Raw genomic sequence first — 25,637 nt, 5'->3', positions numbered from 1 at the left:
ATTTCCACAATAAACTTAATGATCAATTTAATACAAATGTCAGAAGGATTGCTCAGTTGTTGTCTGCATGCTTTCTCTTGTGCAAACATTCGGGAGAACTCCACACAGCTGCCTTTTTACAGCCCCGTTAACATACATCCCAGCAGAATCAGGAAGGCCCCTGTGCATTTCATATTATTAATAAGGTTAACTGGGCACTTAATTAGCAATTTAGTGGTTAGCACTCCATGATCAGAAGGTCCCCAGAAGATAATTTAGCAGAATTAACTGAAGGCCTTTGTCATCGCCTCCCTGAATGCCTTCTGCACCCTCCTAAGCAACGTTGATTCTTAATCCATTACAGGCAGGTTCATGAAGAGGTCACAGACACAAGCAATCAATCCAGTCGCCCAGAGCCAGGGCTGCGGGGCTGCTCGCCCCACGAGGCTCCCTGCTGCCCACATTGCAGCCGGGGCTTCAGAAACCATTCTGTGTGTGATACATTGTGTTCAGATGTGTAACAGCATCCCTGGTATCCCAAACCAGAAAGACGGATGAGTCAAGGTCTGAGCCTTTAGCTGCAGAATCTGTAGCTCACACTTAAAGCTTTCCTGGACTGTAACCCGCCAGACTCTTCTATCCATGGGATTTCCCAGGCAAGCATACTGGAAGGGGTTGCCATTCCCTTCTCCAGGGGATCTTCCTGACCCAGGGATCGAGTCTCCTGTGTTGCAGCCAGATTCTTTACCGTCTGAGCCACCAGGCTGTCACTGGAATGGCATGACAACTGCTTTGTGGCCCCAAAGCCATTTGTTGTAGGGCTTTCATCACTGAGCTTTCCCACCTGCCCCCAAATAAAGACGGGCTTCTCAAAACCTTGCCTCCTTGCTCGCTTCTATCAAGCTGATGGTGAGGCACATGAGTGGAGACACAGAAATTTATTCCCCAGGCCCCCTGCCTTTGACCTCTATGGGGACCATCATCCTGTCCTTCCTCCCCCCTGGTGGTGGTTTAGTCACCAAGTCGTGTCTGACTCTTGTGACCCCATGGACTGCAGTCTGCCAGGCTCCTCTGTCCATGGGATTCTCCAGGCAAGAATACTGGAGTGGATTGCAATTTCCTGCTCCATCCTCCCCCCGTAAGTCTGTCTAAAACAACTGACTGAAGGCTTGCCCTGCCCTCCCCAGACTCTGCGTTATGTGGGCACTGAGGAAATAAAAGGAAATTGAGCTATTAAGGTGCTAGCAATCCAGTAGGAAAGGCAGAGATTAAGTAAATAAATAATATAGCATCACCAGCTCTTCCCAGGCAGCGCTAGTAGTAAAGAAGCTGCCTGCCAAAGCAGGTAGACGTATGAGATGCGGGCTTGATCCCCCGGTTGGAAGATCCCCTGGAGGAGGGCAAGGTCCCTGGGCTGCAAAGACTCAGACACAACTGAAGTGATTTCACACAGACACACAGCAACCTTACCCTATATGTACTGTTATCCTATGCTGGCTAAGAAGACAGAGATCCAGAGAGATTAAGCAGTAAACTCAAGGGCTTGCAGCTAGAAAGTAGCAGAACCAAGGTTTAAACTCAGGTGTACGCAGCTATCTCCTGCTCACCCAAAAGCTGAGCTCCCCTCGTCACTGCAGTTGTTACACACTCTGAGGCGGGGCGGGGGACTACTTGTAACACTGGTACAATAAAATATAATTTAGATGGTAAATCAGTCTGCTGGAAAAAAGAAAATCCACGATGCACTCCAAAGCCCAGTGTAAGTGACTTGGGGTTATCTGCTTATGACTGCTCTAGTCCTTGGTGTAGACAATATAGCATCAGCAGTAATTTTAGATAGCGTGATGATGCAGGCATGAGGATGAGTTTAGACAATGAAAAGATGCACTCAACTCAATTAAGCAAAATTTGCTGAGTCCCTACTATATGGGTGACAGACTGGAAGGGAGGGACAGAGATAAAGTAGAATAAATTTGACATGAGCCCTGGGTCAAAGAAGCATAGTTGCAGTGAGGGAGGCAGCATGCTCCTCCTGGACCATCTTGGGAGATATATGGCGGTAAGTTCTAGAACAGTAGGGAGAAGATATAATGGAGCCTGACTTTGGGGAGTTACAAAGGCTTTTCAACAGAGATGTTTGAGCTGCCTTTGAATGATGAGGGGTGGGGAAGACAGTCAGTGAGCAGAAGGTAGACCTTGCCTCTTGGGCCAAAGGGATAAACAGTCACAGAAGTTGGGAAGAAGGACAGGGTGTATTTAGGGAGACACAGGGGTTAGTTTAGGGTGACTCAAGGACAGGATATTTGCCAAGGGAGTTAGGATGGCAGGGAGAGCAATGGAAAGGTACTTAGGGGGTGGACAGGGTAAATTGTAGAGGATCTTAAATGCCATTCTAAAGAATTGGACTTTTTCTCCTTTTTCTTTTTTTTCTTTTTCCTGTTTTCTTTTTTTTCTTTCGATGTCAGCCAGGATGATTTTATTTTATTTTTTGTTGGACTATAGCTCTTTTACAATGTTGCGTTAGCTTCTACTGCACAGCAAAGTGAATCAGCCATACATGTACATATAGCCCCTCTTTTTTGGGTGTTTTTCCCATCTAGGTCACCACTCAGAGCCCTGCCCTGAGCAGAGTTCCCTGTGCCATACAATGGGTTCCCATCAGTTATCTGTTTATAGACAGTCTGTATATGGACCTTATTCAATAGGCAGTGCTGCCTATCACAGGATTTTTAGGGAAGAGCCACAGATATGAAACAATAAACTTGGTAAAAAAAAAAAAAAGTGTAGTCAAGGAGACATCTTCCTTCTCCCCACCCCAACACACCCCCAAAACTCCCCCTTTCCCCTACACGTCATTCAGAAAAACCATTTCAGCAGACAGGGAGGGTGTGCCTGCCATGGGAATAAGGAGAACTTGGTGGCATTGAAAGGTGTGGGGGGTTTGGACCAGCGTGTGCTGGTGCCTGGCCGGAGGGAGCGCAGGGGGAAGGTGTGTAGGGACCGCTGGGCTCTCTGGATGGAAGCTGATGAGTATCCGTGACCCTGACTGAGACAGGGCGCCGGGGGAGGCAGGCAGATCGGGAAGGACGAGACTGACTCTGGTTCGGACATTTGCAGTTAGTGGCAAAGTTGGGATCTGCAGGGGAAGGACTCGGAGCTGTGTCTCAGGTGATCATAGAAGCGTGGGAGCAAACCAGATCCCCCACGAGAGGCAGAGCGGAATGGGCATGCTGCTGCTGCTGCTGCTAAGTCACTTCAGTCGTGTGTGACGCTGTGCGACCCCATAGATGGCAGCCCACCAGGCTCCCCCGTCCCTGGTCCCTGGGATTCTCCAGGCAAGAACACTGGAGTGGGTTGCCATTGCCTTCTCGGGAGTGGGCATGGGGAAGGCAGACAGGGCGGGTCAAAGCTCACCTCTCCAGCCTCGCTTTCACCCTGCTCTCCTCCCACGCCTCGCTACAAACTGTTATCGACTTCCTCCTGGTCTCTTTTGCCTCCCTGCTTTCCCACTAGGGAGCTGCGCAGGGCACATCTCCATGGTGATGCGTCCCAAGAGCCTAGGCAGAGCCCAGGGCCAACTTCCTGCCTGAGGAGCGCAATGCGAGGCTGAGCAGGCGGACCTGCAGACTCCTTGCAGTTAAAGGAGCCGGTGAAGCCAAAAATACTAAGAGGGTGGAGCAAAGGAGACTGAGAAAGAGGCCAGAGGAATGGAAAAGGACCCCAAGAAAAGCAGGAGCTGGGTGGAGAAGGGATGCAGAATGCTGCTGGGTTTGGCGAGGAGTGTCCCTCCCGGGGAAACCCAGAGACAGAAGCCAGGCAGCCGTGGGTCAGGGAGTCATTGAACACTGCAATTGTAAAAGATTCTGATCATATGCCTCATTAGCAAGGTCAAATCAAGAAAATGTAAAGTCCGTGTAAACCTAAGAGCGAATCTAATAAGATTAGAGGCTGCTGCTACCGTTTTTTCACTCATTCTTTTTTTTTATTTTTTCAATTGAAGTATAGTTGCTGCACAATATTATTTGTTACAGCTGTACAGTATAGTGATTCACAGTTTTTAAAGGTCGCATCCCATTTATCATTATTATAAAGCATTGGCTATATTCCCTGTATTGTACAGTGTATCCTTGTTAACTTATTTTATAGACAGCATTTTATACTTAACCCCATCCTCTTATTTTGCCCCTCCTCCTTTTGTCTCCCCACTGGTAATCTCCAGTTTGCTATCTCTAGCTATCTGTGTCTTTTTTGTTATATTCACTAATCTACTATAGGCTTCTACCATTTTATTTAGGTACAAATAAATTTAATAATAAATTTAGGACAGCAGCCAGTTTGACTTTAACAATCCTTTAAGCATCACAGAATTTTCCAAATCATATACTACAATGGACTTGAATTAGGGCAAACCCTGGGAGATGGTGACAGACAGGGAGGCCTGGCCTGCTGCAGTTCACGGGGTCACAGAGGGCCAGACACAGCTTGGCGACTGAACAGCACCAACAATACTGTGTGTGTTAGTTGCTCAGTCGTGTCTGACTTATTGCAACCCCATGAACTGTAGCCCACCAGGCTCCTCTGTCCATGGACCTCTCCAGGCAAGAATATTGGAATGGGTTGCCATTTGCTTCTCCAGGGTACCTTCCTGATCCAAGGATCAAAGCTGGGTCTCCAACACTGTGTGGGTAGATTCTTTACCATCTTAGCCACCAGGAAAGACTAAGTGGAAGTGAAAGTCATTCAGTCATGTCCAACTATTTGCGACCCCATGGACTATAGAGTCCATGGAATTCTCCGGGCCGGAATACTGGAGCTGGGTAGCCGTTCCCTTCTCCGGGGGATCTTCCCAACCCAGGGATCAAAGCCAGGCCTCCCGCATTGCAGGTGGATTCTTTACCAGCTGAGCCAGCAGGGAAACCCTGTGTGTTAGTTGCTCAGAAAATATGATCATTACTCAGTGTGTGGGATTCCCTCATAGCTCAGTCAGCAAAGTGTCTGCCTGCAATGCAGGAGACCTGCGTTCGATTTCTGGGTGGGAATAATCCCATGGAGAAGGAAATAGCAACCCACTCTAATATTCTTGCCTGGATAATCCTATGGACAGAGAAGCCTGGAGGGCTACAGTCCATGGGGTCGGAAGAGTTGCACACGACCTAGAGACTAAACTACCACTCAGTGTTTATAACTAAAAGTCCTGTAGCTTTCTTCCAAATCATACTACCTTAAATTATTTCATATTTTATATAAGGCAACCAGTAAAGCAGCTCAGAACTACCCAATTATTAGCTTTTAGATGAATAGCAAAGCACTTTCCTCTGGCTTTCAGAAATAACTGAGAACAAAGAGTTTGGCCTCAATCGTTACTTCAATTTTCATTTTTTCCACTAACTCATCAAAAGTGTTTAGGCTTTTTCAGTTAGGTAAGACCTGACCCAGTAGAACCAAAGAGGGTTTCATAAATGTTTTTCTCTCTTCAGATGCAAAAGATATTTAAGAAACTTCCAGGATTCAAAGAGATCCACGTATCAGGATTTAGGTAAGAAAATTGGATTCTTCTCAATGTTTAAATTTACTATCTCTCTATCCTCTTTTAAAGGCAATGTCATGAGGATTTTAAGGTCCCTTATGCCCCAGTTGTTTAACTCTGCCAAACCCTGAAATCTAAATACATTTCAGATAAAGGAGTTGTCTAATTAGAACATGACTCTAGGTGATTTTTAAGGCATAACACAGGAGCTGCTCCTTCCTCCCTCTGGAGTCAGAAACATGGCTTTCTGCAAAGAGCTTGTCCTCTGTCCTTGGCAGTCACTACAGAACCTTTTAGGAAAATCCCTCAGCAAAAACAGACCCAAAAAAAGTAGCAGTTAGTTACCTTGCTGTCTGATTGACTGTTTTCCTATCCAGTGCTAAATACTGTCATTGTTTAAGCAAATCAGGCTGACCCTGGGGTGACGGGGGAAACTAATAAAGAGTGGTACCCAAGGGGTAAGAGAACTGGGGGGACAGGGGTGGGGATGCAAGTACCTTTTTATCACTTTGATGTCTGACCATATTTTTACATCCTTCATATGTCTGAACCATAGTAATGTATTACCTTGCAAAATTTATAAAATTGAAATTTTAAATAGAAGACATGAAATAAAATAGTGCCACACTGAAGCAGAGTCCCATCATGTTCATAGGGCTTGCTGTCAAGCAGGCATCTCAATAGTCTGATGTGAATTCAGGATTTGGGGCAAGATTTATTTTGCAACTTTAAGTTCTCATCATTCAAAACATTTACAAGTGGGATCATAATATGGTATTTAAAAAAAATAACCATGCCACAGGGCATATAGCAGCCGTGGTGTGAGCAGAATGAGATCCCTTGCAAGGAGGGGGATGTGTAAAATGGGAGGACACACCTCACTCAGAGTCCTTCCCAGCCCGTCATCATCTGATGTCTTAAAGCAAGAATGTCCATAGGGCAGGTTCCATACTCACAGAGAAGAGCTTTGGTGGGGGGCAAGGTGAGGGGCTGTCCACACATTTATTTCTCTTGAGTTGTCAGGCACCTCTGGTTTGTGTAATTCCAGAAGAAGGAAATGTTGACATGAACCATGAAAGTAACAAAAGATGAAACTCTTAACGTTTACCAAACCAAACTTGTTTGTTTGTTTGTTTGTTTGTTTGTTTGTTTTAATTTTAAGATGCTGCTCCACAGTACTCCATGTGAAATCAGATGGATTAGAGGGGAATAAAAGGTGATAGAAGGATACTAGTGTAGCACAAGGTCGTCTGGATAGATCATTGCAGTGAAAGAACAAATTTTTAATTTAAACCTGACAGAAATGATAGGAATTCTCTTGGTGAATGTTCACGTACTCATTATCCCCACCCTTCAAATAAATTGAAAAACTAATAATTAAAAAAAAATGTTTCAGAAGGAAACCAAAATGTTAGGTGATGAAATTTTGCACAGTAAAAATTTTAAAGACATATCCCTTGAAATTGCATCTTTCCCATGTGCTTTTCTCTGTAAGAATTTATTCTTATTTCTGTAAAGGATTCTTCTAATGTAAATTTGACCACATTTTGCCAATGATTTCCATTATGTTGTATAGACTTAGTCTCCCAGAAAATGTTTTGACCCCTGAATACAATAAATAATATGCTTATGAGTGTGGCAAACTTTTAACCATGAAAGCAATGCTCAGAATATTGTAAAGCAAGCTTCTTATGAAGGAAATTGCTTTCTCATGGAGCCAGATCCCCCCACAGAAGACCTAAAACCATAGGAGTCTCAGAGTACCCTCTTTTTGTGAGCTCAATTGTAGAAAACCTGATCTACAATTGCACAAGTACATTTATGTCAGTGACCTCATTTGGTTCTTTCAACACAACGGGGAAGTAATTAGAAGACCTATTATTACCATAATTATAAGGAGGAGCAGTAAAAGTTCCACTTTAAATATCGCTTTAACAATCATCCAGTCTAGTTAGAAAGTGCTGTGCCTAGGCGTTCAGGGTGTCCAACTCTTTGTGACCCCATGGACTGCAGCCCACCAGGCTCTTCTGTCCATGGGGATTCTCCAGGCAAGAACACTGGAGTGGGTTGCCATGCCCTTCTCCAGGGGATCATCCCAACCCAGAGATCAAACCCAGGTCTACCTGCATTGCAGGTGGATTCTCTACTGTCTGAACCACCAAGGAAGCCCAAGAACATGCTGAGTGGGTAACCTACCCTTTCTCCAGGGGATCTTCCCAACCCAGGAATCAAACCAGGGTCTCCTGCTTTGCAGGTGGATTCTTTACCAGCTGAGCTACCAGGAAAGCCCAGTTAGAGGGTACACTCCTTCAAAAACTTACACACAAATATCCACAGCAGCTTAATTGTATTAACCAGGAGCTGGAAACAACCCCAATGTCCTTCAACAGAGCCGCAGATAAACAAATTATGGTATATTCTTATCATAGGCTTCTACTTAGCAAAGGAACAAACCGTCGGAATGCATGACAACATGGATTTATTTCAAAATAATTATGTTGAGTGAAAGATGCCAGAAAAAAAAAAGGAGGAGTATGGTATAATTCTATTTGCATTTAACTCTAGATAATGAAAAGCAGGGCTTCCCAGGTGGCACTAGTGGTAAAGAATTTGCCTGCCAATGCAGGAGACTTAAGAGACTCGGATTCCATCCCTGGGTTAAGAGCCCCTGAAGGAAGGCATGGCAACCGACTTCAGTATTCTTGCCTGGAGAATCCCACAGACAGAGGAGCCTGACAGGCTACAGTCCATAGGGTCACACAGAATTGGACACAACTGAATCAACTTAGCATGTCAGCATACACAATGCAAGCTAGTCTATGGTAAGAGAAAACAGATCAGTTGTTCCTTAAGGAGGGGGAGACAGAGAGGGATGAAAGGGGAGGATTATAAACAGGCATAAGTAAACTTTTGGGGGTATGAATTTGATTGTAGTGATGGTTTCACGGGTGTATAGTATGAAATTTATCAGACTGTACACATGCAACATGTGTAGTTTGTTTTATGACAACTACATCTCAACAAAACAATTCTGTGAAGTTAATAGGACTGGGGTCTTGGCCCAGGAAGCTAGTCTTTCTCCAGAGCTTCACAGATTGAAAACTATTGCTGAAAACAAGCAAGAGACAAGCCCTGAATAAATGTCTAGTAGTAGGAGCAGAGTCCGTTTCAATCATGTTACATCAAAGAATAACAGTGAGTGAATTTGTGATCCAGGCAGAAAGAGCAGCAATGCAAATCCCATCACATGTGTAGAGTCTTTGTAAGCAGTTAGCGCTTGAGACATAAAGTGGGAAAACTGAATGTAGCTTCTGAACTAAATTCACATATATGCCCAGAGAAGTCCAGAATGTTTTTTCAGTCTGGTGACCAAATGACCTTTCTGGCACAAGCAGGTAGTGACATGGGAAACTGAACCCAGGTTTACGGTCGTGTAGGCCAGGGTTTGAATACCAGTTCTGCCACTTTCCAAATGATAGCTTTCCCTCTCTCTGCATCTTCCCTCATCTATGAAACGGGAGTCTTGTTGTTGAAAAGATTAAATGAGGATGAACCTAAACTGCTTGCAACAAACCACCCTCTCAATAAACAGGTATTTGTTTTTTCTGCAGCCTGTTCCACAGCAGATTGTACCATCCCCCTTAAGTCTTACTGATTAAAGCAATTCAAAAACAATCAGTCAACAAAACTCCGGTTCCAGGGTCAAGTCTCAGATAAATTAACTTCAGGAATAAACTAATCATATAATGCCATACAGAGGATGAGAAACCCTTTTACAAAATATTTTTTTAAGAAAACTTCCTGGTACTAGTAGCACTGAAAACCTGAGAGCTATAGGATATATTTGCAACCTCTATAAAAGGAATATAAGGAAATCAAAGAGTTTAAATATGCATAATCTTTGCATTAGGGCTCAAATTCTAATAAGAAACATCATAGAATAATGTTTACTTCCTGAGATTCATATGGTTCTCAGAATTTCCATCCAGATTCTGATGGCAGTTTATATGTTTCCTTCAAAGCTCTGAACAAACATGAGAGACAGTGCAATATGTATGTGAATTGATTCATTGGATGTCTCAGTAAATTTGTTGAAAACTCTTTCTCCTTTCCATGTTCCCCTTGTGCATGATGAAATGAAGACCAAAGAAAGAAAGAGATGGGTAATTTGAACTTTTTTTCCTACTGTTTTGAAATATAGTACTGTTTTGAAACATAGACACATTTATATGCTAATCTGTTAGAGACCATTTTTACATATAAAATCTGGATAAGTCATTGACTATTGGTGACTTAGTTTAATGGGAGTAGCTGATCAATTGGTCAGCAGTAGAAAAGAATTCTTGAATCAAAATCACTCCATGAGATACAAAGGTAAAAGGTGACTTTATCAGTGGAAGTGTCTTCTATAAAACTCAAAAGCTTTTCAGAAGAAAATCATAAAAGTGCCTATGTGCAATGCAAGTATGTCTCAACAATTTCCTAAATGTCATATGTTTGGGCAGTTGTCAGTCTGGTTGCATACTCGTGCATGCAGCATACCTAGGTCTGGAATAAAGCAGAAAAACTAATTTGCCCCTTGGCTCCAAGGTCAGTGTGACTGGGCAAAGGGCCCACTATACCTTGGAGAGCTCAGTAACAGGCATCTAGCTTGGCTCCTATAATTGATGAAATAACCAAATGTAGACTTTGACTAATCATGTGGCCTGAAGAACTGCTGAGAATACACATTATTGGCTCCTGTGGCCTTTAAAACATTTTTGTATCCCTCTGTGTGAATTTATGGCATAAACAAAGAGGTGAAATCTGGTCTTAGACAACAGAGCTAAAGAGAGTCCTGTTTCATTTATAAATGCATAAGGGCATTGAATCAATAAATATGAGAATAAATACAGTTAATCATGAACTACTTCCCTTTCTCTTTTCTCACATCTTCCTTCCAAGATGTTATTTTAAAAGCAACTTGAGGGAAGACAAAATTATGTTTAATATAGAGCTGTATCTTTTTAATTAAAAAATGCTTCTTGAAAAAAACAGGAAAGAAATAGCCTTGAGAACTGAAGTTTTGACTTAGTTACAATACTTAAACATTATTGTCCTATTGCTCTATCCTACTTCTATTTCACAGACCTTCCTAAAGGAGGCTACTTGTAGATAAAAAAAAGACAATTCATCCTTCTTACTGATCGGCCACAAAAAACACTGGTCAACATCAGCAACTCTTGACAATTAACACTTTTTCACAAAGACCTGAAATGAAACTCTATGGCCCCTTGATCCAGTTAGCAGTCCCTCTTCAAGCTGGATTTAAGTCTCATCATAACAATCTATTCCAGAGCTAAAATATACATTAATTCTTTCCCGCCTTTCAAATTTCTGATAAACACTGAGATTAGTTTCAAGTGTGATATTCATTAAGAGCCCGTCAGGAAAGAGGTTGAAGCTGTCCTGAAGCTTTGTAGCAGCACAGTGGTTCTCTTTACAAGGCATGTAACAATGGCTTTGGGTGTGACGTGTCCCCTGCTGTCTACAGGACAAGCTCCACAGAGATGCAACTTACAGCCATCTTCAAGAAAGGCAAGGCAGAAGCAAAAAGCCCTGCCAGTGACCCTCTGTCATTTGATTCCAACAAAATTGAAAGTGAAGGAGACCCTCATGGAACGATGGAGGAAGAGAAGCAAAGAGAACTCTATCCCACAGCTTCAGAGCTCAGGAAGTTGATCAGCAGAGCCCTGGAGGAAGACCAGTCCTTGGATGTGGGGACAATTCAGTTCACTGACGGTCAGTGGGTGATTTCATAGTTCTGGGATTATCCTCATTCTGATAGAGACAAGGAGGCTTGAATGTCTCCTGGTCACTGTCATTTTAATGGGTCCTGTAGAGTCGATCATTTCTGTGACTTTTGTTGCTTTTTTGTTTTGTTGTTTTGCTATTGTTTTTCAGTCACTATGTCCAACTCTTTGCAACCCCATAGATTGCAGCACACCAGGCCTCCCTGTCCCTCACAGAGTCTTCCCAAGTTTGTGTCCATTGAATCAATGATGCCATCCAACCACCTCATCCTCTGTCATCCTCTTCTCCTTTAGCCTTCAATCTTTCCCAGCATCAGGGTCTTTTCTAATGAGTCAGCTGTTCACATCAGGTAGCCAAAGTATTGGAGCTTCAGCATCAGTCCTTCCAATGAGTATTCAGGGTTGATTTCCTTTAAGATTCACTGGTTTGATCTCCTTGCTGTCCAAGGGACTCTGAAGAGTCTTCTCCCACACCATAGTTTGAAAGCATCAGTTCTTCTGTGCTCTGCCTTCCTTACGGTCCAACTGTGACTCTGGAAGGTATCATTTCTGTCTCTCCTCACTGTCCCCAGGGTCTCATTTGATAAACCTTTCATGACCACTTCATGCCATAAATGGCTCTAGGGAAGCCGACAGCTGTAGCTCCATCCAGCTCAACAACAGTCACCCACCAAGTCCAGGTGGAGAGAAGAACCTGGGTGGTATTCCCCTGGCACAACCCAGATTCCCTCATGTAGTGAATTGGTCAGGGCACAGGAGGAAACAGATGGCACATTCAAATTAGAATAATTTGAGAAGAGTTTGATAAAGGGACTATTTGTAAAGGTTTCCCTAACTCCCAGAGGTAGAGGAGGAAATGGCAACCCACTCCAGTACTCTTGCCTGGAAAATTCCATGGACAAGAAGAGCCTGATGGGTTACAGTCCATGGGGTCACAAAGAGTCAGACACAACTGGACATGCACGCTATGCCCAGAGAACTAGAACAGTTCCCTGGGGCTGGAAGCAGTAAGGCCCTGCCGCTACCTCCAGGCCTGATCTAACAAGCAGTCCCCAACCTTTTGGGCACCAGGGACCAGTTTCATGGAAGACAGATGAAGGGGGAAGGGAATGATTCAGCAGTAATGCAGCGGTGGGGAGCCATGCGGGAACGGCAAATGAAGCTTTGCTCCTTCACCCACCATTCACCTTCTGCTGGCCCAGTCCCTGTCAGGCCTTGGACTGGTATGGGCCTGAGGGTTGAGGACCCCTCATCTAAGCCATCCCAAAGACAGGGAGTGAGGAACCACTGATATGGTTCATATAAGTCAACTTCTCGGGGCAGAGAGTTGTGGAGAGAGAAGAGTGTATAGATCTGAAGGAGTCAGCGGAGAAGCAGGACCCTCAGAGGGTGCCTGGAGGGACCCAGGAGCCTGGAACTCTTCACAATTCCCAGTGCTCCAGGCATAATAGATGAGCTCTGGAAATGTCATTTTAGTGTGACCTGGCATGAAACTGGCATTCTCTGTCAGTTCTGTTTCTGTAATTTAGATAGTCAAACTCAACTCTGGAAAACTTTACAAAGATCTCTTGGGATTAGATAGAGGGCATGTCAGTAAAGATGTCAGTAAGCATTAAAATCCTCTTGGTTCACTTTTGAATTTCTAGTTCAGTGAAAAACTTCAGGCTCATCTTCGAGGCCACCTGATACTCTGGGTTGGTCTCTTGGTAAAATCCTTTGGGATAATCTGAAAATCTGGCTTCAGGGTGGAAGCAAGCCTCACAAGGACTCACAAATGGTCCTTGGCTCCAGTATTTATTCTAGACATTCCTTTCTTTGTCAGCTTAGCAATATTTTTGTTCCCACTGGCCTAGCCAGTGAGCCTGCCTGCTTGGTCCAAATGTGTACAACTAACAACCTTGAAAACCACCTTAATAACTGTTCTATCACATAGACTTGCACAATGCACCCCCTGCAACCATCCTTCGGTAGATCCTAAAGGATCAATGACCACCAATGCATCTGATGCTGATTTCTTGATAATTTGTTGTACCCTCCTTAAGGACTGACTTTTGCCACATTTTACAACCCTCACTGTTTTACTGCCCCAACCACAAAAAAAAAAAAAGGGCAGGGGGGACACTGAACCCTTGTGATATTTTTTCACCCACAGAAATTGTTGAGTCATTGCCAAGCCTGGATCCTGACACCCAGTTGGTGCTGCCCACTCTCCCCACTGGTATCACAAAGGTGAGTTTGTTATCCTTTGTCCTTCAAATAGGAACAAAGCCTCCAAACTTCCATCAGAAAAAAACAGCCTAAGGACTGAACAGAGCAAGATCCCCTCTGCAGTGCCAACTGAATCTAAAAAAGAATGCATACATGTATGTATATAACTGAGTCACTTAGTACACCTGAAAGTAACACATTTTAAATCACACTGCTCCAATAAAAATAATCAAATAAATATAATTATTTACTGTGTTTTACAGGCAGTACTTGCTTACCCACTTTCAGTGTCTGTATTAATAAAACATAATACAACTTGCATTTCAAATATCCTTAAATTCAAAGTTTTCTTCAACACAGTTAGAGCTTTGTTCCAATTACAATCAGAATTTGCCTTTTTTGATAAAACAAAAAAGTTTTATCGTATTCGTGAAGTGAAAAAGAATACTTGCAGTAGAATGTATTATTTGACTTTGACTTTCTGAAACAAATACAAGCATAAAAATATATTCATTCTTAAGTCTTAAGGTCTTTATATATTTCATGGGGGTTGCAAGTATAAATTAATGTCTTAGGAAGTACAAAGTTATGAATTCAGTAATAATTTTTGTATTTCATTTAAAGGTATGTTCATTTAATTTACGCTAAAAGTTGTCACTGGGGGTTCATAACTGAAAGTGATGACTAAGCTCTATCCCCTTTTTCAGTGAAAGAATTCATAAGTTCAAACATGATTGATGCAAGTTTCAAAGTATTTCAGTTATAAGTTGACCCCACACAGGCAGACTCAGTTAGCCAAGAGATTGTATTCTGCTGCTGTATCAATGCATCTTTTCCTTTCAGGACTTGTTTCTGTATCAGAACCTATATCAGAATCCACAGTAGATTCAAGTCAACTACAAAATGATTTGCTTAAATTTAAATGAAAAAATAATAATAATAAAGAGCATAGCCCTTCTCAGATACAGAGCAATGTCCCTTGTCAATACCTGTCTCTCTAAATTCTTCTTCAGGATGCTACCCTGAGTCCAGAACTTCCTCTTGGTCAACCCAGGCTGGAGACAGTGGACAGAGCAGGACACAGTCTATCTGGTGAGTAGAGTCTATGTTCTAGAGTCACAGACCCTTCCCGTAGGGTCTATGTTAGATGACAACATCCTTTTTAAGGAATCCATCTATGACACTGCTTCAAAATCCAGTGATTAAAGTCCTCCTCAGCTCGGGAGAGGGTTGGGTCCCCACAGCATTTCCAGCTGAAGAGCCATCCACTGAACTTCTGACGAGGCGATCACCCTCAGCCTCCTTTCCTCAGCTCTCGGCCCCAGCCCCCCAGAGAACACTGAAAGCCCTTTCCCGATAGATCTGGTGAAAGAAGCTGAAACCAAAGCAGCACCAACTGCCCACACAGAACAGCTGTCTCTGCTGGGCTTCAAACCTGAGAGCTTGTCAGGACAAGGTAGGTCCTAAAGCCCACATCCACGGCAAGGGGCTATGGCGACAGAGGACTGGGCCCTGACAATCAGTGTTTGGATTCCTGTTCACCATATACAGGCTGACCATGGATACTGTCTGTTCCTCCATGTGTGTTTCTTTACTGCCAGTTACCGCAAGTGTAATTGGTCTATAAGGATGTCAATAAATACTGAAATCCTCCTGGTTCACTTTTTTTTATATTTTTTTACTTTTTCAGTAATTTTTTTTTAATTGAAGTACGGTTGATTTGCAATGTAGTGTTAATTTCTGCTAAGTGATTCAGTCATACATATGTACACATTTTTTTCAGATTCTTTTCCATTATGGTTTATCACAGGACATTGAATATAGTTCCCTGTGTGACACAGTAGGGATCTTATTGTTTATTCATCCTGTATATAATGGTTTGCATCTGCTAAACTCAAACCCCCAGCCCTCCCTGAATACCCTCCCTCTTGGCAACCACGAGTCTGTTCTCTATATTTGTGAATCTATTTCTGTTTTATAGATAGTTTCATTTGTGTCATATTTTAGATTTCACATATAAGTGATATCATATGGTACTTGTCTTTCTCTTTCTGACTAACTTCAATTAGTATGGTAATCTCTAGTTCCATTCATATTCCTGAAAGTGGTATTATTTCATTCTGTTCTATAGCTGAGTAGTATTCCATTGTTTATCTATACCACATCTTTATCCATTCATCTGTCAACATATGTTTAGGTCATTTCCATGTCTTGGCTATTGTGAACACTGATGCTATGAACATTGAGATGCCCGTATCTTTTTGAATTACAGTTTTGTCTGGATACATGCCTAGGATTAGGATTGCTAGATCATATAGTAATTCTATCTTTAGCTTTTTGAAGCTCCAAGTTCACTTCTGAATTTTCAAGAATGTTTAATTTTGAGGCAATAGGGTCAAATTTTCTCACAACTTAGGAGGAAATCTTTATCAATATATGAAGACCTTAGGAAAACAAAAATCAATATTCTGCAGAAGAGTCCTTTTTAGTGCAAGAAATGGTGGATATAATGGCTTTGAAAGTGAAAGTTAGTCACTCAATTTTGTCCGACTCTTTGTGACCCCATGGACTCTAGCCCACCAGTCTCCTCTGTCCATGGAATTCTCCAGGCAAGAATACTGGAGTGGGTTGCCATTCCTTCTCCAGGGAATCTTCCCAACCCAGTATCAAACCCAGGTCTCCCACATTGCAGGCACTCTTTTACTAACTGAGCCCCCAGGGAAGCCTCTTAGGAATCTCTATGCTTCCCACTTTATACAGCTCTCTGGTGAAGCTCTAAATAAAAATGCCTTTAAGGAAACATGGAACCTCAGAATATGAGGCTGATAAGTATGATCTATGATTCTAAGTGAAAATGCCAGGAAAGATTGTTGTCGTTGATATTTTTACAGGCGTTTTACTGTTTTAGTTAGAGCTCTTTACAAACTTCTACAGGTTTGAGTGGTCTGTCTCACTTCTATTTTACTCATAAACCTTGTGTGAAATTAGTATGTAATTTTACTGTATACAAGGTTTTTCACAAAAACATATATTGCATGACTGCAGAACCACCTATTCAGATCATATCTGGTTTACATGATTATCAGTGAATGAATGTTAACCACATGATACAGTTATCTATTTCTGCATTATAAATCACCCCTGAAGTTAGTGTCTTAAATTAAAAACCATTTACTTTGCCCATAAATCTGAAATTTGGACAGGAATCAGTAGGGACAGCTCTTCTCTGCCCCATATTGTATAAGCTAGACTATCTCAACTGGTATTGAAGATCTTTTTTCAAGAGGGTTCACTCACATGGCTGGCAAGTCAGTGCTCAGCCAGAGCTGTTGGCTGGAGTCCTCGCTTCTTCTCTGTGTATCCTCTCGGAGGGGCTGCTTGAGCTTCCTCCCAGCATGATGGCTGGTTTCAAAGAGTCATTACCACAAGAGAAAACAAGTGGAAGGTGCCAATCTCCTCAGGGCCCAGAAACAGTGTCACTTCCTCACATACTGATGGTTAGGCAGCCATTTTGTTTAAAGAGGAAGGAACACAGATCTTGTCTCTTGATGGAAAAAGTAACAAAGTATTCATGGCTATTGATAATCAGCCACAATCCACATCAACCACTACTTTGACTTTTAAATTACTTAAAAGTTGCTTGGCTAAAACAAACCACCTTTGATGACATGAGGGATATAAGGTTCTCACTGAATCCCTTTCCTTCATTATCATATCAAAAAAGCTTTATTATAAGATCAGCATTTCAGGTATATTAACTAAAATGATAGTATATGTATGGTGAAAGTATTATTGTAGTTTTAAAATTGCTTTACTGTTTTCATTTTATTATGCATTCCTTCCATTCATAAACATAGCATAGAACACTAAAGCTGGAAGGACTCTTAGACATTATCTAGTTAAACTTTATGTTTTACAGGTAAGAAAACCAAGGCTAGAGATGGAAAGTGCCTTGCTCAAGGTCACACCATAGCTGGTCACAAAGCCAGTACCATCCATCTGTTACACTATGCTTGGCTTTAAATGGCCCATCATTTAAAATGTTATGTTCTTGTGATCTTGTTTGCCCTCCACTCATAGACTTCTCTTTCTCTATTTCACTACATTATTATTGTTTTAGTAGTCTAGCCTTGTAAGCCTTCACCTTCTAATCTTACCTCCTAATCACTACAGTTTTCACAAGGTTTCACACAGTACAGGGACACAATTTTCACAAAAATCACAGATTTTGTTTTCAATTTAGCAGCTTCATTTCCATCTTCATTTTACTTGATGCTGCTGGCATGAGCTCCTACTGACACTGCCTTCTTAAAATTCCTTCATTCGGCTTCCACAAATGAATCATTCTTGTTTCTTAGGTTTTATTAATAATTTTTAATTAAAATGCTGCCTCCTTCCCCAAAAAAGATAATGATGGTTTACAGACATATGAAACACAGTAAGATTTTGTTTTTAAAGAACTGAAAGAAAATAGAAGAAAAGACAAAACAAAACTAGGTCAGATGATACTTTTACAGTAGTAAAAATATTTGGGAATAAGACAGAGGTGATGGTTACACTATATTGTGAATTTTCCTCACAATTACTGAATCATTTTTTTTAATCATCAGATATTTATAACTAATGAATAATTTTAGAATAACAGAATTAAGACAATATTTAGCTGAAGAGAGTCATCCCTTCTTTTGTATATTTGACATTTTACAATTTGAATCATTTGTTTTTTTAATTTATTTTATTGAAGTATAGTAGATTTACAGGGTTGTGTTAATTTCTGCTGTAGAGCAAAGTGATCAGTTATACACATATTTACATTCTTTTTCATACTCTTTTCCATTATGATGTATCATAGAATATTGAATATAGTTCCCTGTGCTATACAGTACAACCTTATTGTTTATCCATGCTGTAGTTTGCATCTGCTAATCTCAATACTTCCCTGCCCCACCCCTTCCCCCTTGACAAACACAAGTCTGTCATCTGTGTTTGTGAATCTGTTTCTGTTTTTTAGATTATCTCATTTGTTGAAACATCCACTTTAAAATGTCTAGCTTCATGCTATGTTTCACCTCAATAATATTTTTTTTAAAGTCACATGATTCTGTAGGGAAAATTGTATGCAAAATAAACATCAGAAAGTTCTTTGTGTGCTTTAGGTGGTTCATGAATTTGGCTTTGAGATTCTTGGCAGACTGTACAGTGAGGACAATGCAATTAGTCACACAATTTGGAATCTGTATATGCTTACAGCGTGGTAATTGCTTAGGAGAAAAATTTTCTCCTACAGGTCCTCTTAAGGAGGAGCATCTGGGTTACAGTGAACCGTGTCCTGCCTGTATCAGCTTCCCTACAGCATAAACTTGCTGTCAGATATTTCCTAGAAAGCGCTCACTGGAGATGCATAGCAAATGCCCAAGCCCAGTTCACAACAGCAGTTTCATGAGAGGGCAGCTGCTGACCGACTGCCTTAACTCAAGGATTGATTTTAGAATATCCATAGGAATGACTATACTGCATAACCTTCAGCCAATGCTCCATAAAATAAATAAAAAATTATACTCAGAACTGACCTTTTGATTAGTATTGATGAAGAAGCACTATATTTGCTGGCCTGGGCTTAGATAACAAATATGCTGTGTTGCCAATGAATGGGAGATCATACACTTTCAAACTCAGCCCGACCAGAGATAGAAAGCATGTATCTCAATGACCAGTGAAGACCCCAATTAGAAAACATCCCTGATAAAAGGGATATATATGTAGAACAGAGGGGGTCTTGGAACAAAGAGCAGCTCTAGGCAGGACCACGGCTTCCCTTCCTCATAAAATTCTGGGTCTTTCCCCAGCACAGGTATCTGACAGCCAGGACTCCACAGCCCTGCACCTTGGCATCACTAAGATAATTCTAGCCTGGGAAATTTTTAAGGTCAGTGTCACTGAACACCCTCTAAGCTATTAAAATCTCAGTCAAGTACTCATAGAAAGCTCTCAACTGAAGTAGTTTAATATAGTGGTTAATCCCGTGAGATAAAGTACTTGCAAAATGTGCCTCTGGAACTCTAAATGAATTGGTATCTATCTTGCCTGGAATTCTGAGGTCTTCTATTTTTATTTTTTTAGGGTACCCCTTTTTTTCTTGCAGAGACAGTTATCTATTAAGATCACACCTACTTCATAAATATAAGTCATATACCTGTAGAATAAACTCAACATAATGTTCTCTACATAACATGCATCTAACATATTCAAAAGTAGTATCAAATCTTTAGGATAGAAATTTTGTGTGTTTTGGTTTGGTTTGGGTTTGGTTTGGTGTAGGGGTGTGTAGGCAGCAATACATTTTCCTGTTCACTCATTAGAATGATAACCTGATCTATCAAAAAAGAAGCTCTTTAGTGTTCTCTCAAATACCAGAGTTTTTCACTTGCTAGAATGCCTTGTAAGATGAAAGCCAGATCTCTCAATAAATTGCAGTATTCTAAAGGTGAAATAGCAAACTTTAGGCAGAGCTATTTTATACTGGACATTGTTTTGCCTTTTATTACCCTACATTAGACTGGATTCTCCAGAGAAACAGAGCCAATAGGGGATTAGATATAGAGAAAGAGATAGAGAAAGATAGAGATGATAGTGACAGAGGAAGAGATAGAGAGATGATTGAGATTCAGACAGAGATGGAGAAAGAGCCCACTTGGGCTTCCCAGGAGGCACCAGTGGTAAAGAATCCACTTGCCAAAGCAGGAGATACAAGAGACGCGGGTTTGATCCCTGGGTCAGGAAGATCCTCTGGAGGAGGGCACAGCAATCTACTCCAAGTATGCTTTCCTGGAGAATCCCATGGACAGAGGAGCATGCTAGGCTGCAGTCCATAGGATAGCACAGAGTTGGATACGACTGAAGCGACTTAGCACACAGCTCTCAGAGAGACGATAAAGACAGGGAAAGAGAGAAAGAGAAAGAAATAGAGATAGGTTTACTATAAGGAATTGGTTCATATGATTATAGAGGCTGTGACATCCCAGATTTACAGTCAGTAAGCTGGAGACCTAGGAGCATCAGTGGTGTAAGTCCCAGTCTGAATCCAAGTCCAAAAGCAAAAGAAGACCAGAATTCCAGCTCAAAGACAGATAGAGAGTGAAGTCTACCTTACTTCACCTTTTGCCCTATTCAGGCCTCCAACAGATTGGGCGAGGCCCACCCACATCAGGGAATAATCTGCTTTACTCAGCCTGCTAATTCACATCTTAATCCCATCCTGAAACACCCTCACAGACATGCCCAGAATAGTGTTTATCCAAATATATAGGCATCCCATGGCCCAGTCAAATTAGCCATCACAGCCCTTATCTGGGTAATAGGTCAAAACACCATGGCTTTCTGGCTTTTCTTAATCTTGCCTCAGCCTTTGACTCCAGTGAAAGGAGTCAGTGCGATGAGCTAAACTGAATGAACCCGTCAGAGAACTGGCTGCTCATGCTCCGTGAGGTCAAGGACTTGGTCTGTCTCTATTTATTGCAGTATCTTCAGTGTGAAGCCAGATGCGTAGAACATCTAGACAGGCAATTAACCTATGTTAAATGAGTTGAAGGAGTTAATGGACAAATTTATAGCATAATACCTCTGTGAAAGTCAGAGTTGATGGGTTAATTTGATTATTTCCCTTTTTGAAAGAGGAAGTGAAGTGAAAGTGTTAGTCACTCAGTCATTGTCCGACTCTTTGAGACCTCATGGTCTGTCCATGGGATTCTCCAGGCCAGAATACTGGAGTGGATTGCCATTCCCTTCTCCAGGGGATCTTCCCAACCCAGGGATCAAACCCAGGTCTCCTGCATTGCAGGCAGATGCTTTACCATCTGAGAAGCTCAGAGAGAGCCAATTAAGTGGTCCAGAAAGAATGGTCTCTTCTGGTTGGATTGCTCACCATTCCCACAATATGGCATCCATATTCACACTTTTGTGGCTTTGCGCAAATTATTTTCTCTGGTGCTTATAATACCCATCCATCCTTCTAGCCTGAAGACCTCCTACTGACACTTTAAGTTCCAGCTAACGTGCCATCTCCTCTGTGAAGCTTTTTCCCAAGTGCTACCTGAAAAGACTCGTAATTCCCTAACTCTAAAAAGTACATATACCTTCATCAGGCATTTACCACTCAGTACTAACGTGATTGCTATGCATATCTGGGGTCCCTCCAAGATTGACTTGCTGAAGTGAAAAAATGTGTTCTTATTCCTTTAAAAAAAAGAAATCCTGTACTGAGCACAGTGTCTGACACATGCTTGGGGTTTCATAACTCTTAGTTACTGTTGTCCACTTTATTGACATTGGTGTTTCTGGAGGATACCTCTTCCCCTGTTTCAGTCCTCATGCATCTCCAGAGACAGCCTCCTATGAAAGGTGATATTCCTTATTGGCAAATACTTCTGTCAAAATAAGCTAGCTGAACAACTTTAACCAGCTCCCTCACATGGGATGTATTAATATCACACTGACTCATGTGTAGGTCTAAAGTGGAGGAAATAGGCAATAAGCCCCTCTCCCAGCCAAAACATTTTATATCCTAACTCAACCAGAAGGGCCTGGTCAAGATGTTACTTAAATTGCTCTACTTCAAGATGAAAAGATAATGATTAAGACTTGGAAAGGTTAGTAAGAAAACCTCAGCTGAACATAATGACCACTGTGGTCAATATATTTGCCTTTTCTTCCCTGTACTTCTAAATCAAAGACCAAACAGTAACTTTTCCCAGCCAGAATATGGCATTTACAAAAATAGTTCAGCGAAGTCCATGGGGAAAATCCCATCTCAAGGAAGGAAGGGATGGCCACTCAGCAGAAGGTTGCAATTACACTCCAACCCTAGATAATGTCTTCCCAATGCCTGGAGAAAATAGAAAAGTAAAGGCTCTCCAACTCTCGAATTGAGTCAAAGTTGAGATTGTAATGTTACCAAATTTTGTATTTGGGAAATCCAAGGCCTTGCCCCAAATTGTGGCATTTCCCAAGAAAATGTTCTGACTTTCTGCCCCCAACTAAACTGATCTGACACCCTCTCCCTGATGCAGGGCTGTTCAGTCCTCATTTTCTCAAGCCTCCCCTCAATGTCTACCCTTTTTCTAGGCTCTTCCCAATTCCGTCCTCAAGTTATGATCCATTTTTTTATGCAGAGGTGTGGTGAACAGAGACCATATGTTTCTAAGATAAACTGTGCCACTTCTGCAAGAGCAAAAGCAAGTAGAAGTGATTGTTGTTAGAGATTGCCTCTTTCTCTTCCTTCTGTGCTCACAATCCTTCTAGTGAATACACTCACATACACAGACAGATGACGCCTCGTACCAGGTGGTCTTCAGTGACTTTGGCCACTTCATCTCACCTTAGGGCCACCTTTTCTCCTGACCCCCTTTCTCAGGGGAGCTCTCTTTTTCCTCCACTATATCATGTCTCATCGCCTGGTTTTACGCCATACGGCACTAGTATACGAGGATTTCCCCAGTGGTTCCCAGTAACTTCTCCGCACATCTTTAGATACGAGACCAGTCGCCATCTTGGTGAATTCCAGGGACACCGTAGACTTCACAGCCAAGCAAGCTCTTCGTGTGCCAGTAAAGCCACAGAGGAAAAAGGATTTCAGCAAGTTCACTTAACTGGTAGTGGGGTGCTGGGAGGCTGTGCTCATTTATTCACTTACTCAACAAATATTTATGTTATGCTTGTTAGGTAATGGAGATAAAATAGTGGACAAACTAAGTACACCCCATGACTGTTGTGGTTTGAATTTCCCTAAAAATAGGCCCTGAGACAAGGATTTGCTTAAAAGGAGTTTGTTTCAGAGATGATCCCAGGAAACCCAGGAAAGGAAAGGGGAACAGAAACATGGAAGGGAAGGAATCGGATACATCCGGTTAACCCAGTTAACCCTGTGACCAGCAGAGCTCACTGGTGATGTGTTGGTGAATATTTAACAACCAATCTCAAAAAAATCTGAGACATATATGCATACAGCAGTGTATCATAAAATGTTTCTGATGCAAAGGATATGCAGCAAATAATAATAATCTATAAATAATAAAATGTACATATTCTTTATTATCAATTCTGTATAGCCAATCAATTCTCCTGAGGAAGTTATTTTAACTGAAGTCAGAATGACAAGGGCAAAAGTAGCAATGCTGGGGGGAGAGTTTTGGGCAGAGAGGAGTAGGTGAAGCTGGAAGTAGATGGCACATTGAAGGAGAAAGCCAGTGTCACAGGAGCACAAAGGAGTTAGAGTTAGAAAGCAATGGAACTCCAGAAACATCGAGCTTTATGAGCCCTGTTAAGAACATCGAAAGAGTCTTGAGCATGGGAATGACACATCAAATTTGAGTTTAAAGAAATCTTTTGGGTGCACTGTGGAATATTGGCTGGAGGTGGGGAGATACAAGCAATCAATTAGAAAAGTGTTAACAGCAATCCAAGCTGGAAATGTTGCTGGCCTGGACTTGGGCTACTGCCCAAGGGGAGATGGGCAAAAAATGAACTGATCTGAGTGATCTTTAAGAGGTGAAATCGTTATGAAGAATTCTGAAGCCATGAATGCCCTGGCCTGATTAATGAGCAGTGTATGGATGGTGATGATCTGTGTGTGCCTGTAGAGTCTGTGCTATGTGTGAGTGAGCTGGTCAGGGCTACACTCACAGATGTCCAAATATTCCCTTCCGGTTACCGCTTTATGACCAATGACTACAACCTAGGAGATGCTAGCCTTCCCTGTTTCTCAGATGCTTGGCATGGTCACTTTTCAACACTCTCATCCATTTTTGTTGCTTCATATTTACAAAAGGAGGAAGATTGTTAAGTGTCCATTATTAGCAATGCTTTTGACTAATCTGTTAAGTATTTTACAGAGAGGAGAAAAGGAGAGGTTGATGGATACAGAAAACTGTGCCACCTAAATAGGTCAAGATAATTATTCCTAGAGACTCAGGATGTTTCTTTAGGGCCCACTTTAGGAAACTGTCTCCAAGATTACTTCACATCTGTAGAGCTCCTAGCCCCTGTGAGCACTTGATGCTCCAACACAGACTGATTTAGAGGTTCCATTCTAACCACCCAGGGACTTTCGTTTGGTTTGGTTTTTTTCTTTCAATTTTTGGCATCGATCATATTTTTCACTTTGGGTCTAGCATCTGCATCCTATCTGCTTGCTTCTTGGAGTGGCTGCTGACACTCCACAGGAGTTGTTTTTGTATCTTCCTCACTGTAGCCACAGGGCCAGCATCTCAGCGGCACTGGAGAACCAGCTCTGTGGGACATGTGCCCCACACCACAGGCTCCGCGGTCCCTCCCGGGGCATCGGGCACCAGCTCAGTTCTGTCTCCTTTCACACATGGTGGTGCTGAGGCAATTAGAATAAACCTGGTGAACTCAAGTCCCAGAATCAAACCTTGGTGCAAAGCAGCTCTAACGACCAGGCCAATGTCTCTGCATGCATTCACCTTTAAATGCATTCCAAAAGCAAGCTTTTATGAGAATTTTAACAGAACTCTTATCACATGTAGAGAATTGAGAATATTTTCAGGAAAAATTTAAAAAGGTAAGGCAAAAGGAAGAGACTAATGTGACATTGCACAGGAAAAATACTGAAGGAAATCTATCTTTAAGATATGAATGCCCTGTCACATATGTCTGTGATGTTTTCAAGGCCTAGATTTAGAGGAAAATTAAAATTTCATGTTGAAGGGGCAGCCCTGGTGGCTCAGATAGTAAAGAATCTGCCTGCAATGCAGGAGACCCGGGTTCAATCCCTGGGTCGAGATCCCCTGGGAAACAAAATGGCTACCCACTCCAGTACTCTTGTTTCATGTTAGAGAACTCAATTATAATAACGCCACAACTTTGGCTCTGAAAAGGGAGGTTAAGTTCATATCGGACCACAGTGTGCTTTCCCTCTGTTTCCTTTATTCAAGACCTATACACGAGAAATAGAACAACGTAAGATTTTTATGTATAAGCTATAAAGACTAAAAACGTTTTTCTGGGCTAAACATATGTATGTATACAATTGTTTTAGGTCAGAGAGACCTGTATCAGTGAAAAGCAGAAGCACCAAAGAAGACATGTGTGAGGTGTAAGTGGCCCAAGGAGGCACA

General features: G+C 41.9%; 1 protein-coding gene across 1 annotated transcript in view; it reads left to right on the top strand.

Moving 5' to 3' along the window:
• IMPG1 (interphotoreceptor matrix proteoglycan 1) overlaps positions 1-25,637 on the top strand; it is a 147,948-nt gene that overhangs the window by 54,987 nt on the left and 67,324 nt on the right. The window contains 5 exon segments of the mRNA XM_043890205.1: positions 5,457-5,515; positions 9,649-9,669; positions 11,040-11,287; positions 13,451-13,527; positions 14,520-14,589. Coding sequence (XP_043746140.1) covers positions 5,457-5,515; positions 9,649-9,669; positions 11,040-11,287; positions 13,451-13,527; positions 14,520-14,589 — 475 coding nt within the window.

This window comes from Cervus elaphus, chromosome 28 (genome assembly GCF_910594005.1).
Source record: "Cervus elaphus chromosome 28, mCerEla1.1, whole genome shotgun sequence".
In the NCBI taxonomy this organism is placed as follows: domain Eukaryota; kingdom Metazoa; phylum Chordata; class Mammalia; order Artiodactyla; family Cervidae; genus Cervus; species Cervus elaphus.
The sequence above is the reverse complement of the archived record's forward strand: the minus strand, read 5'-3'. Positions and strand labels throughout refer to the sequence as shown.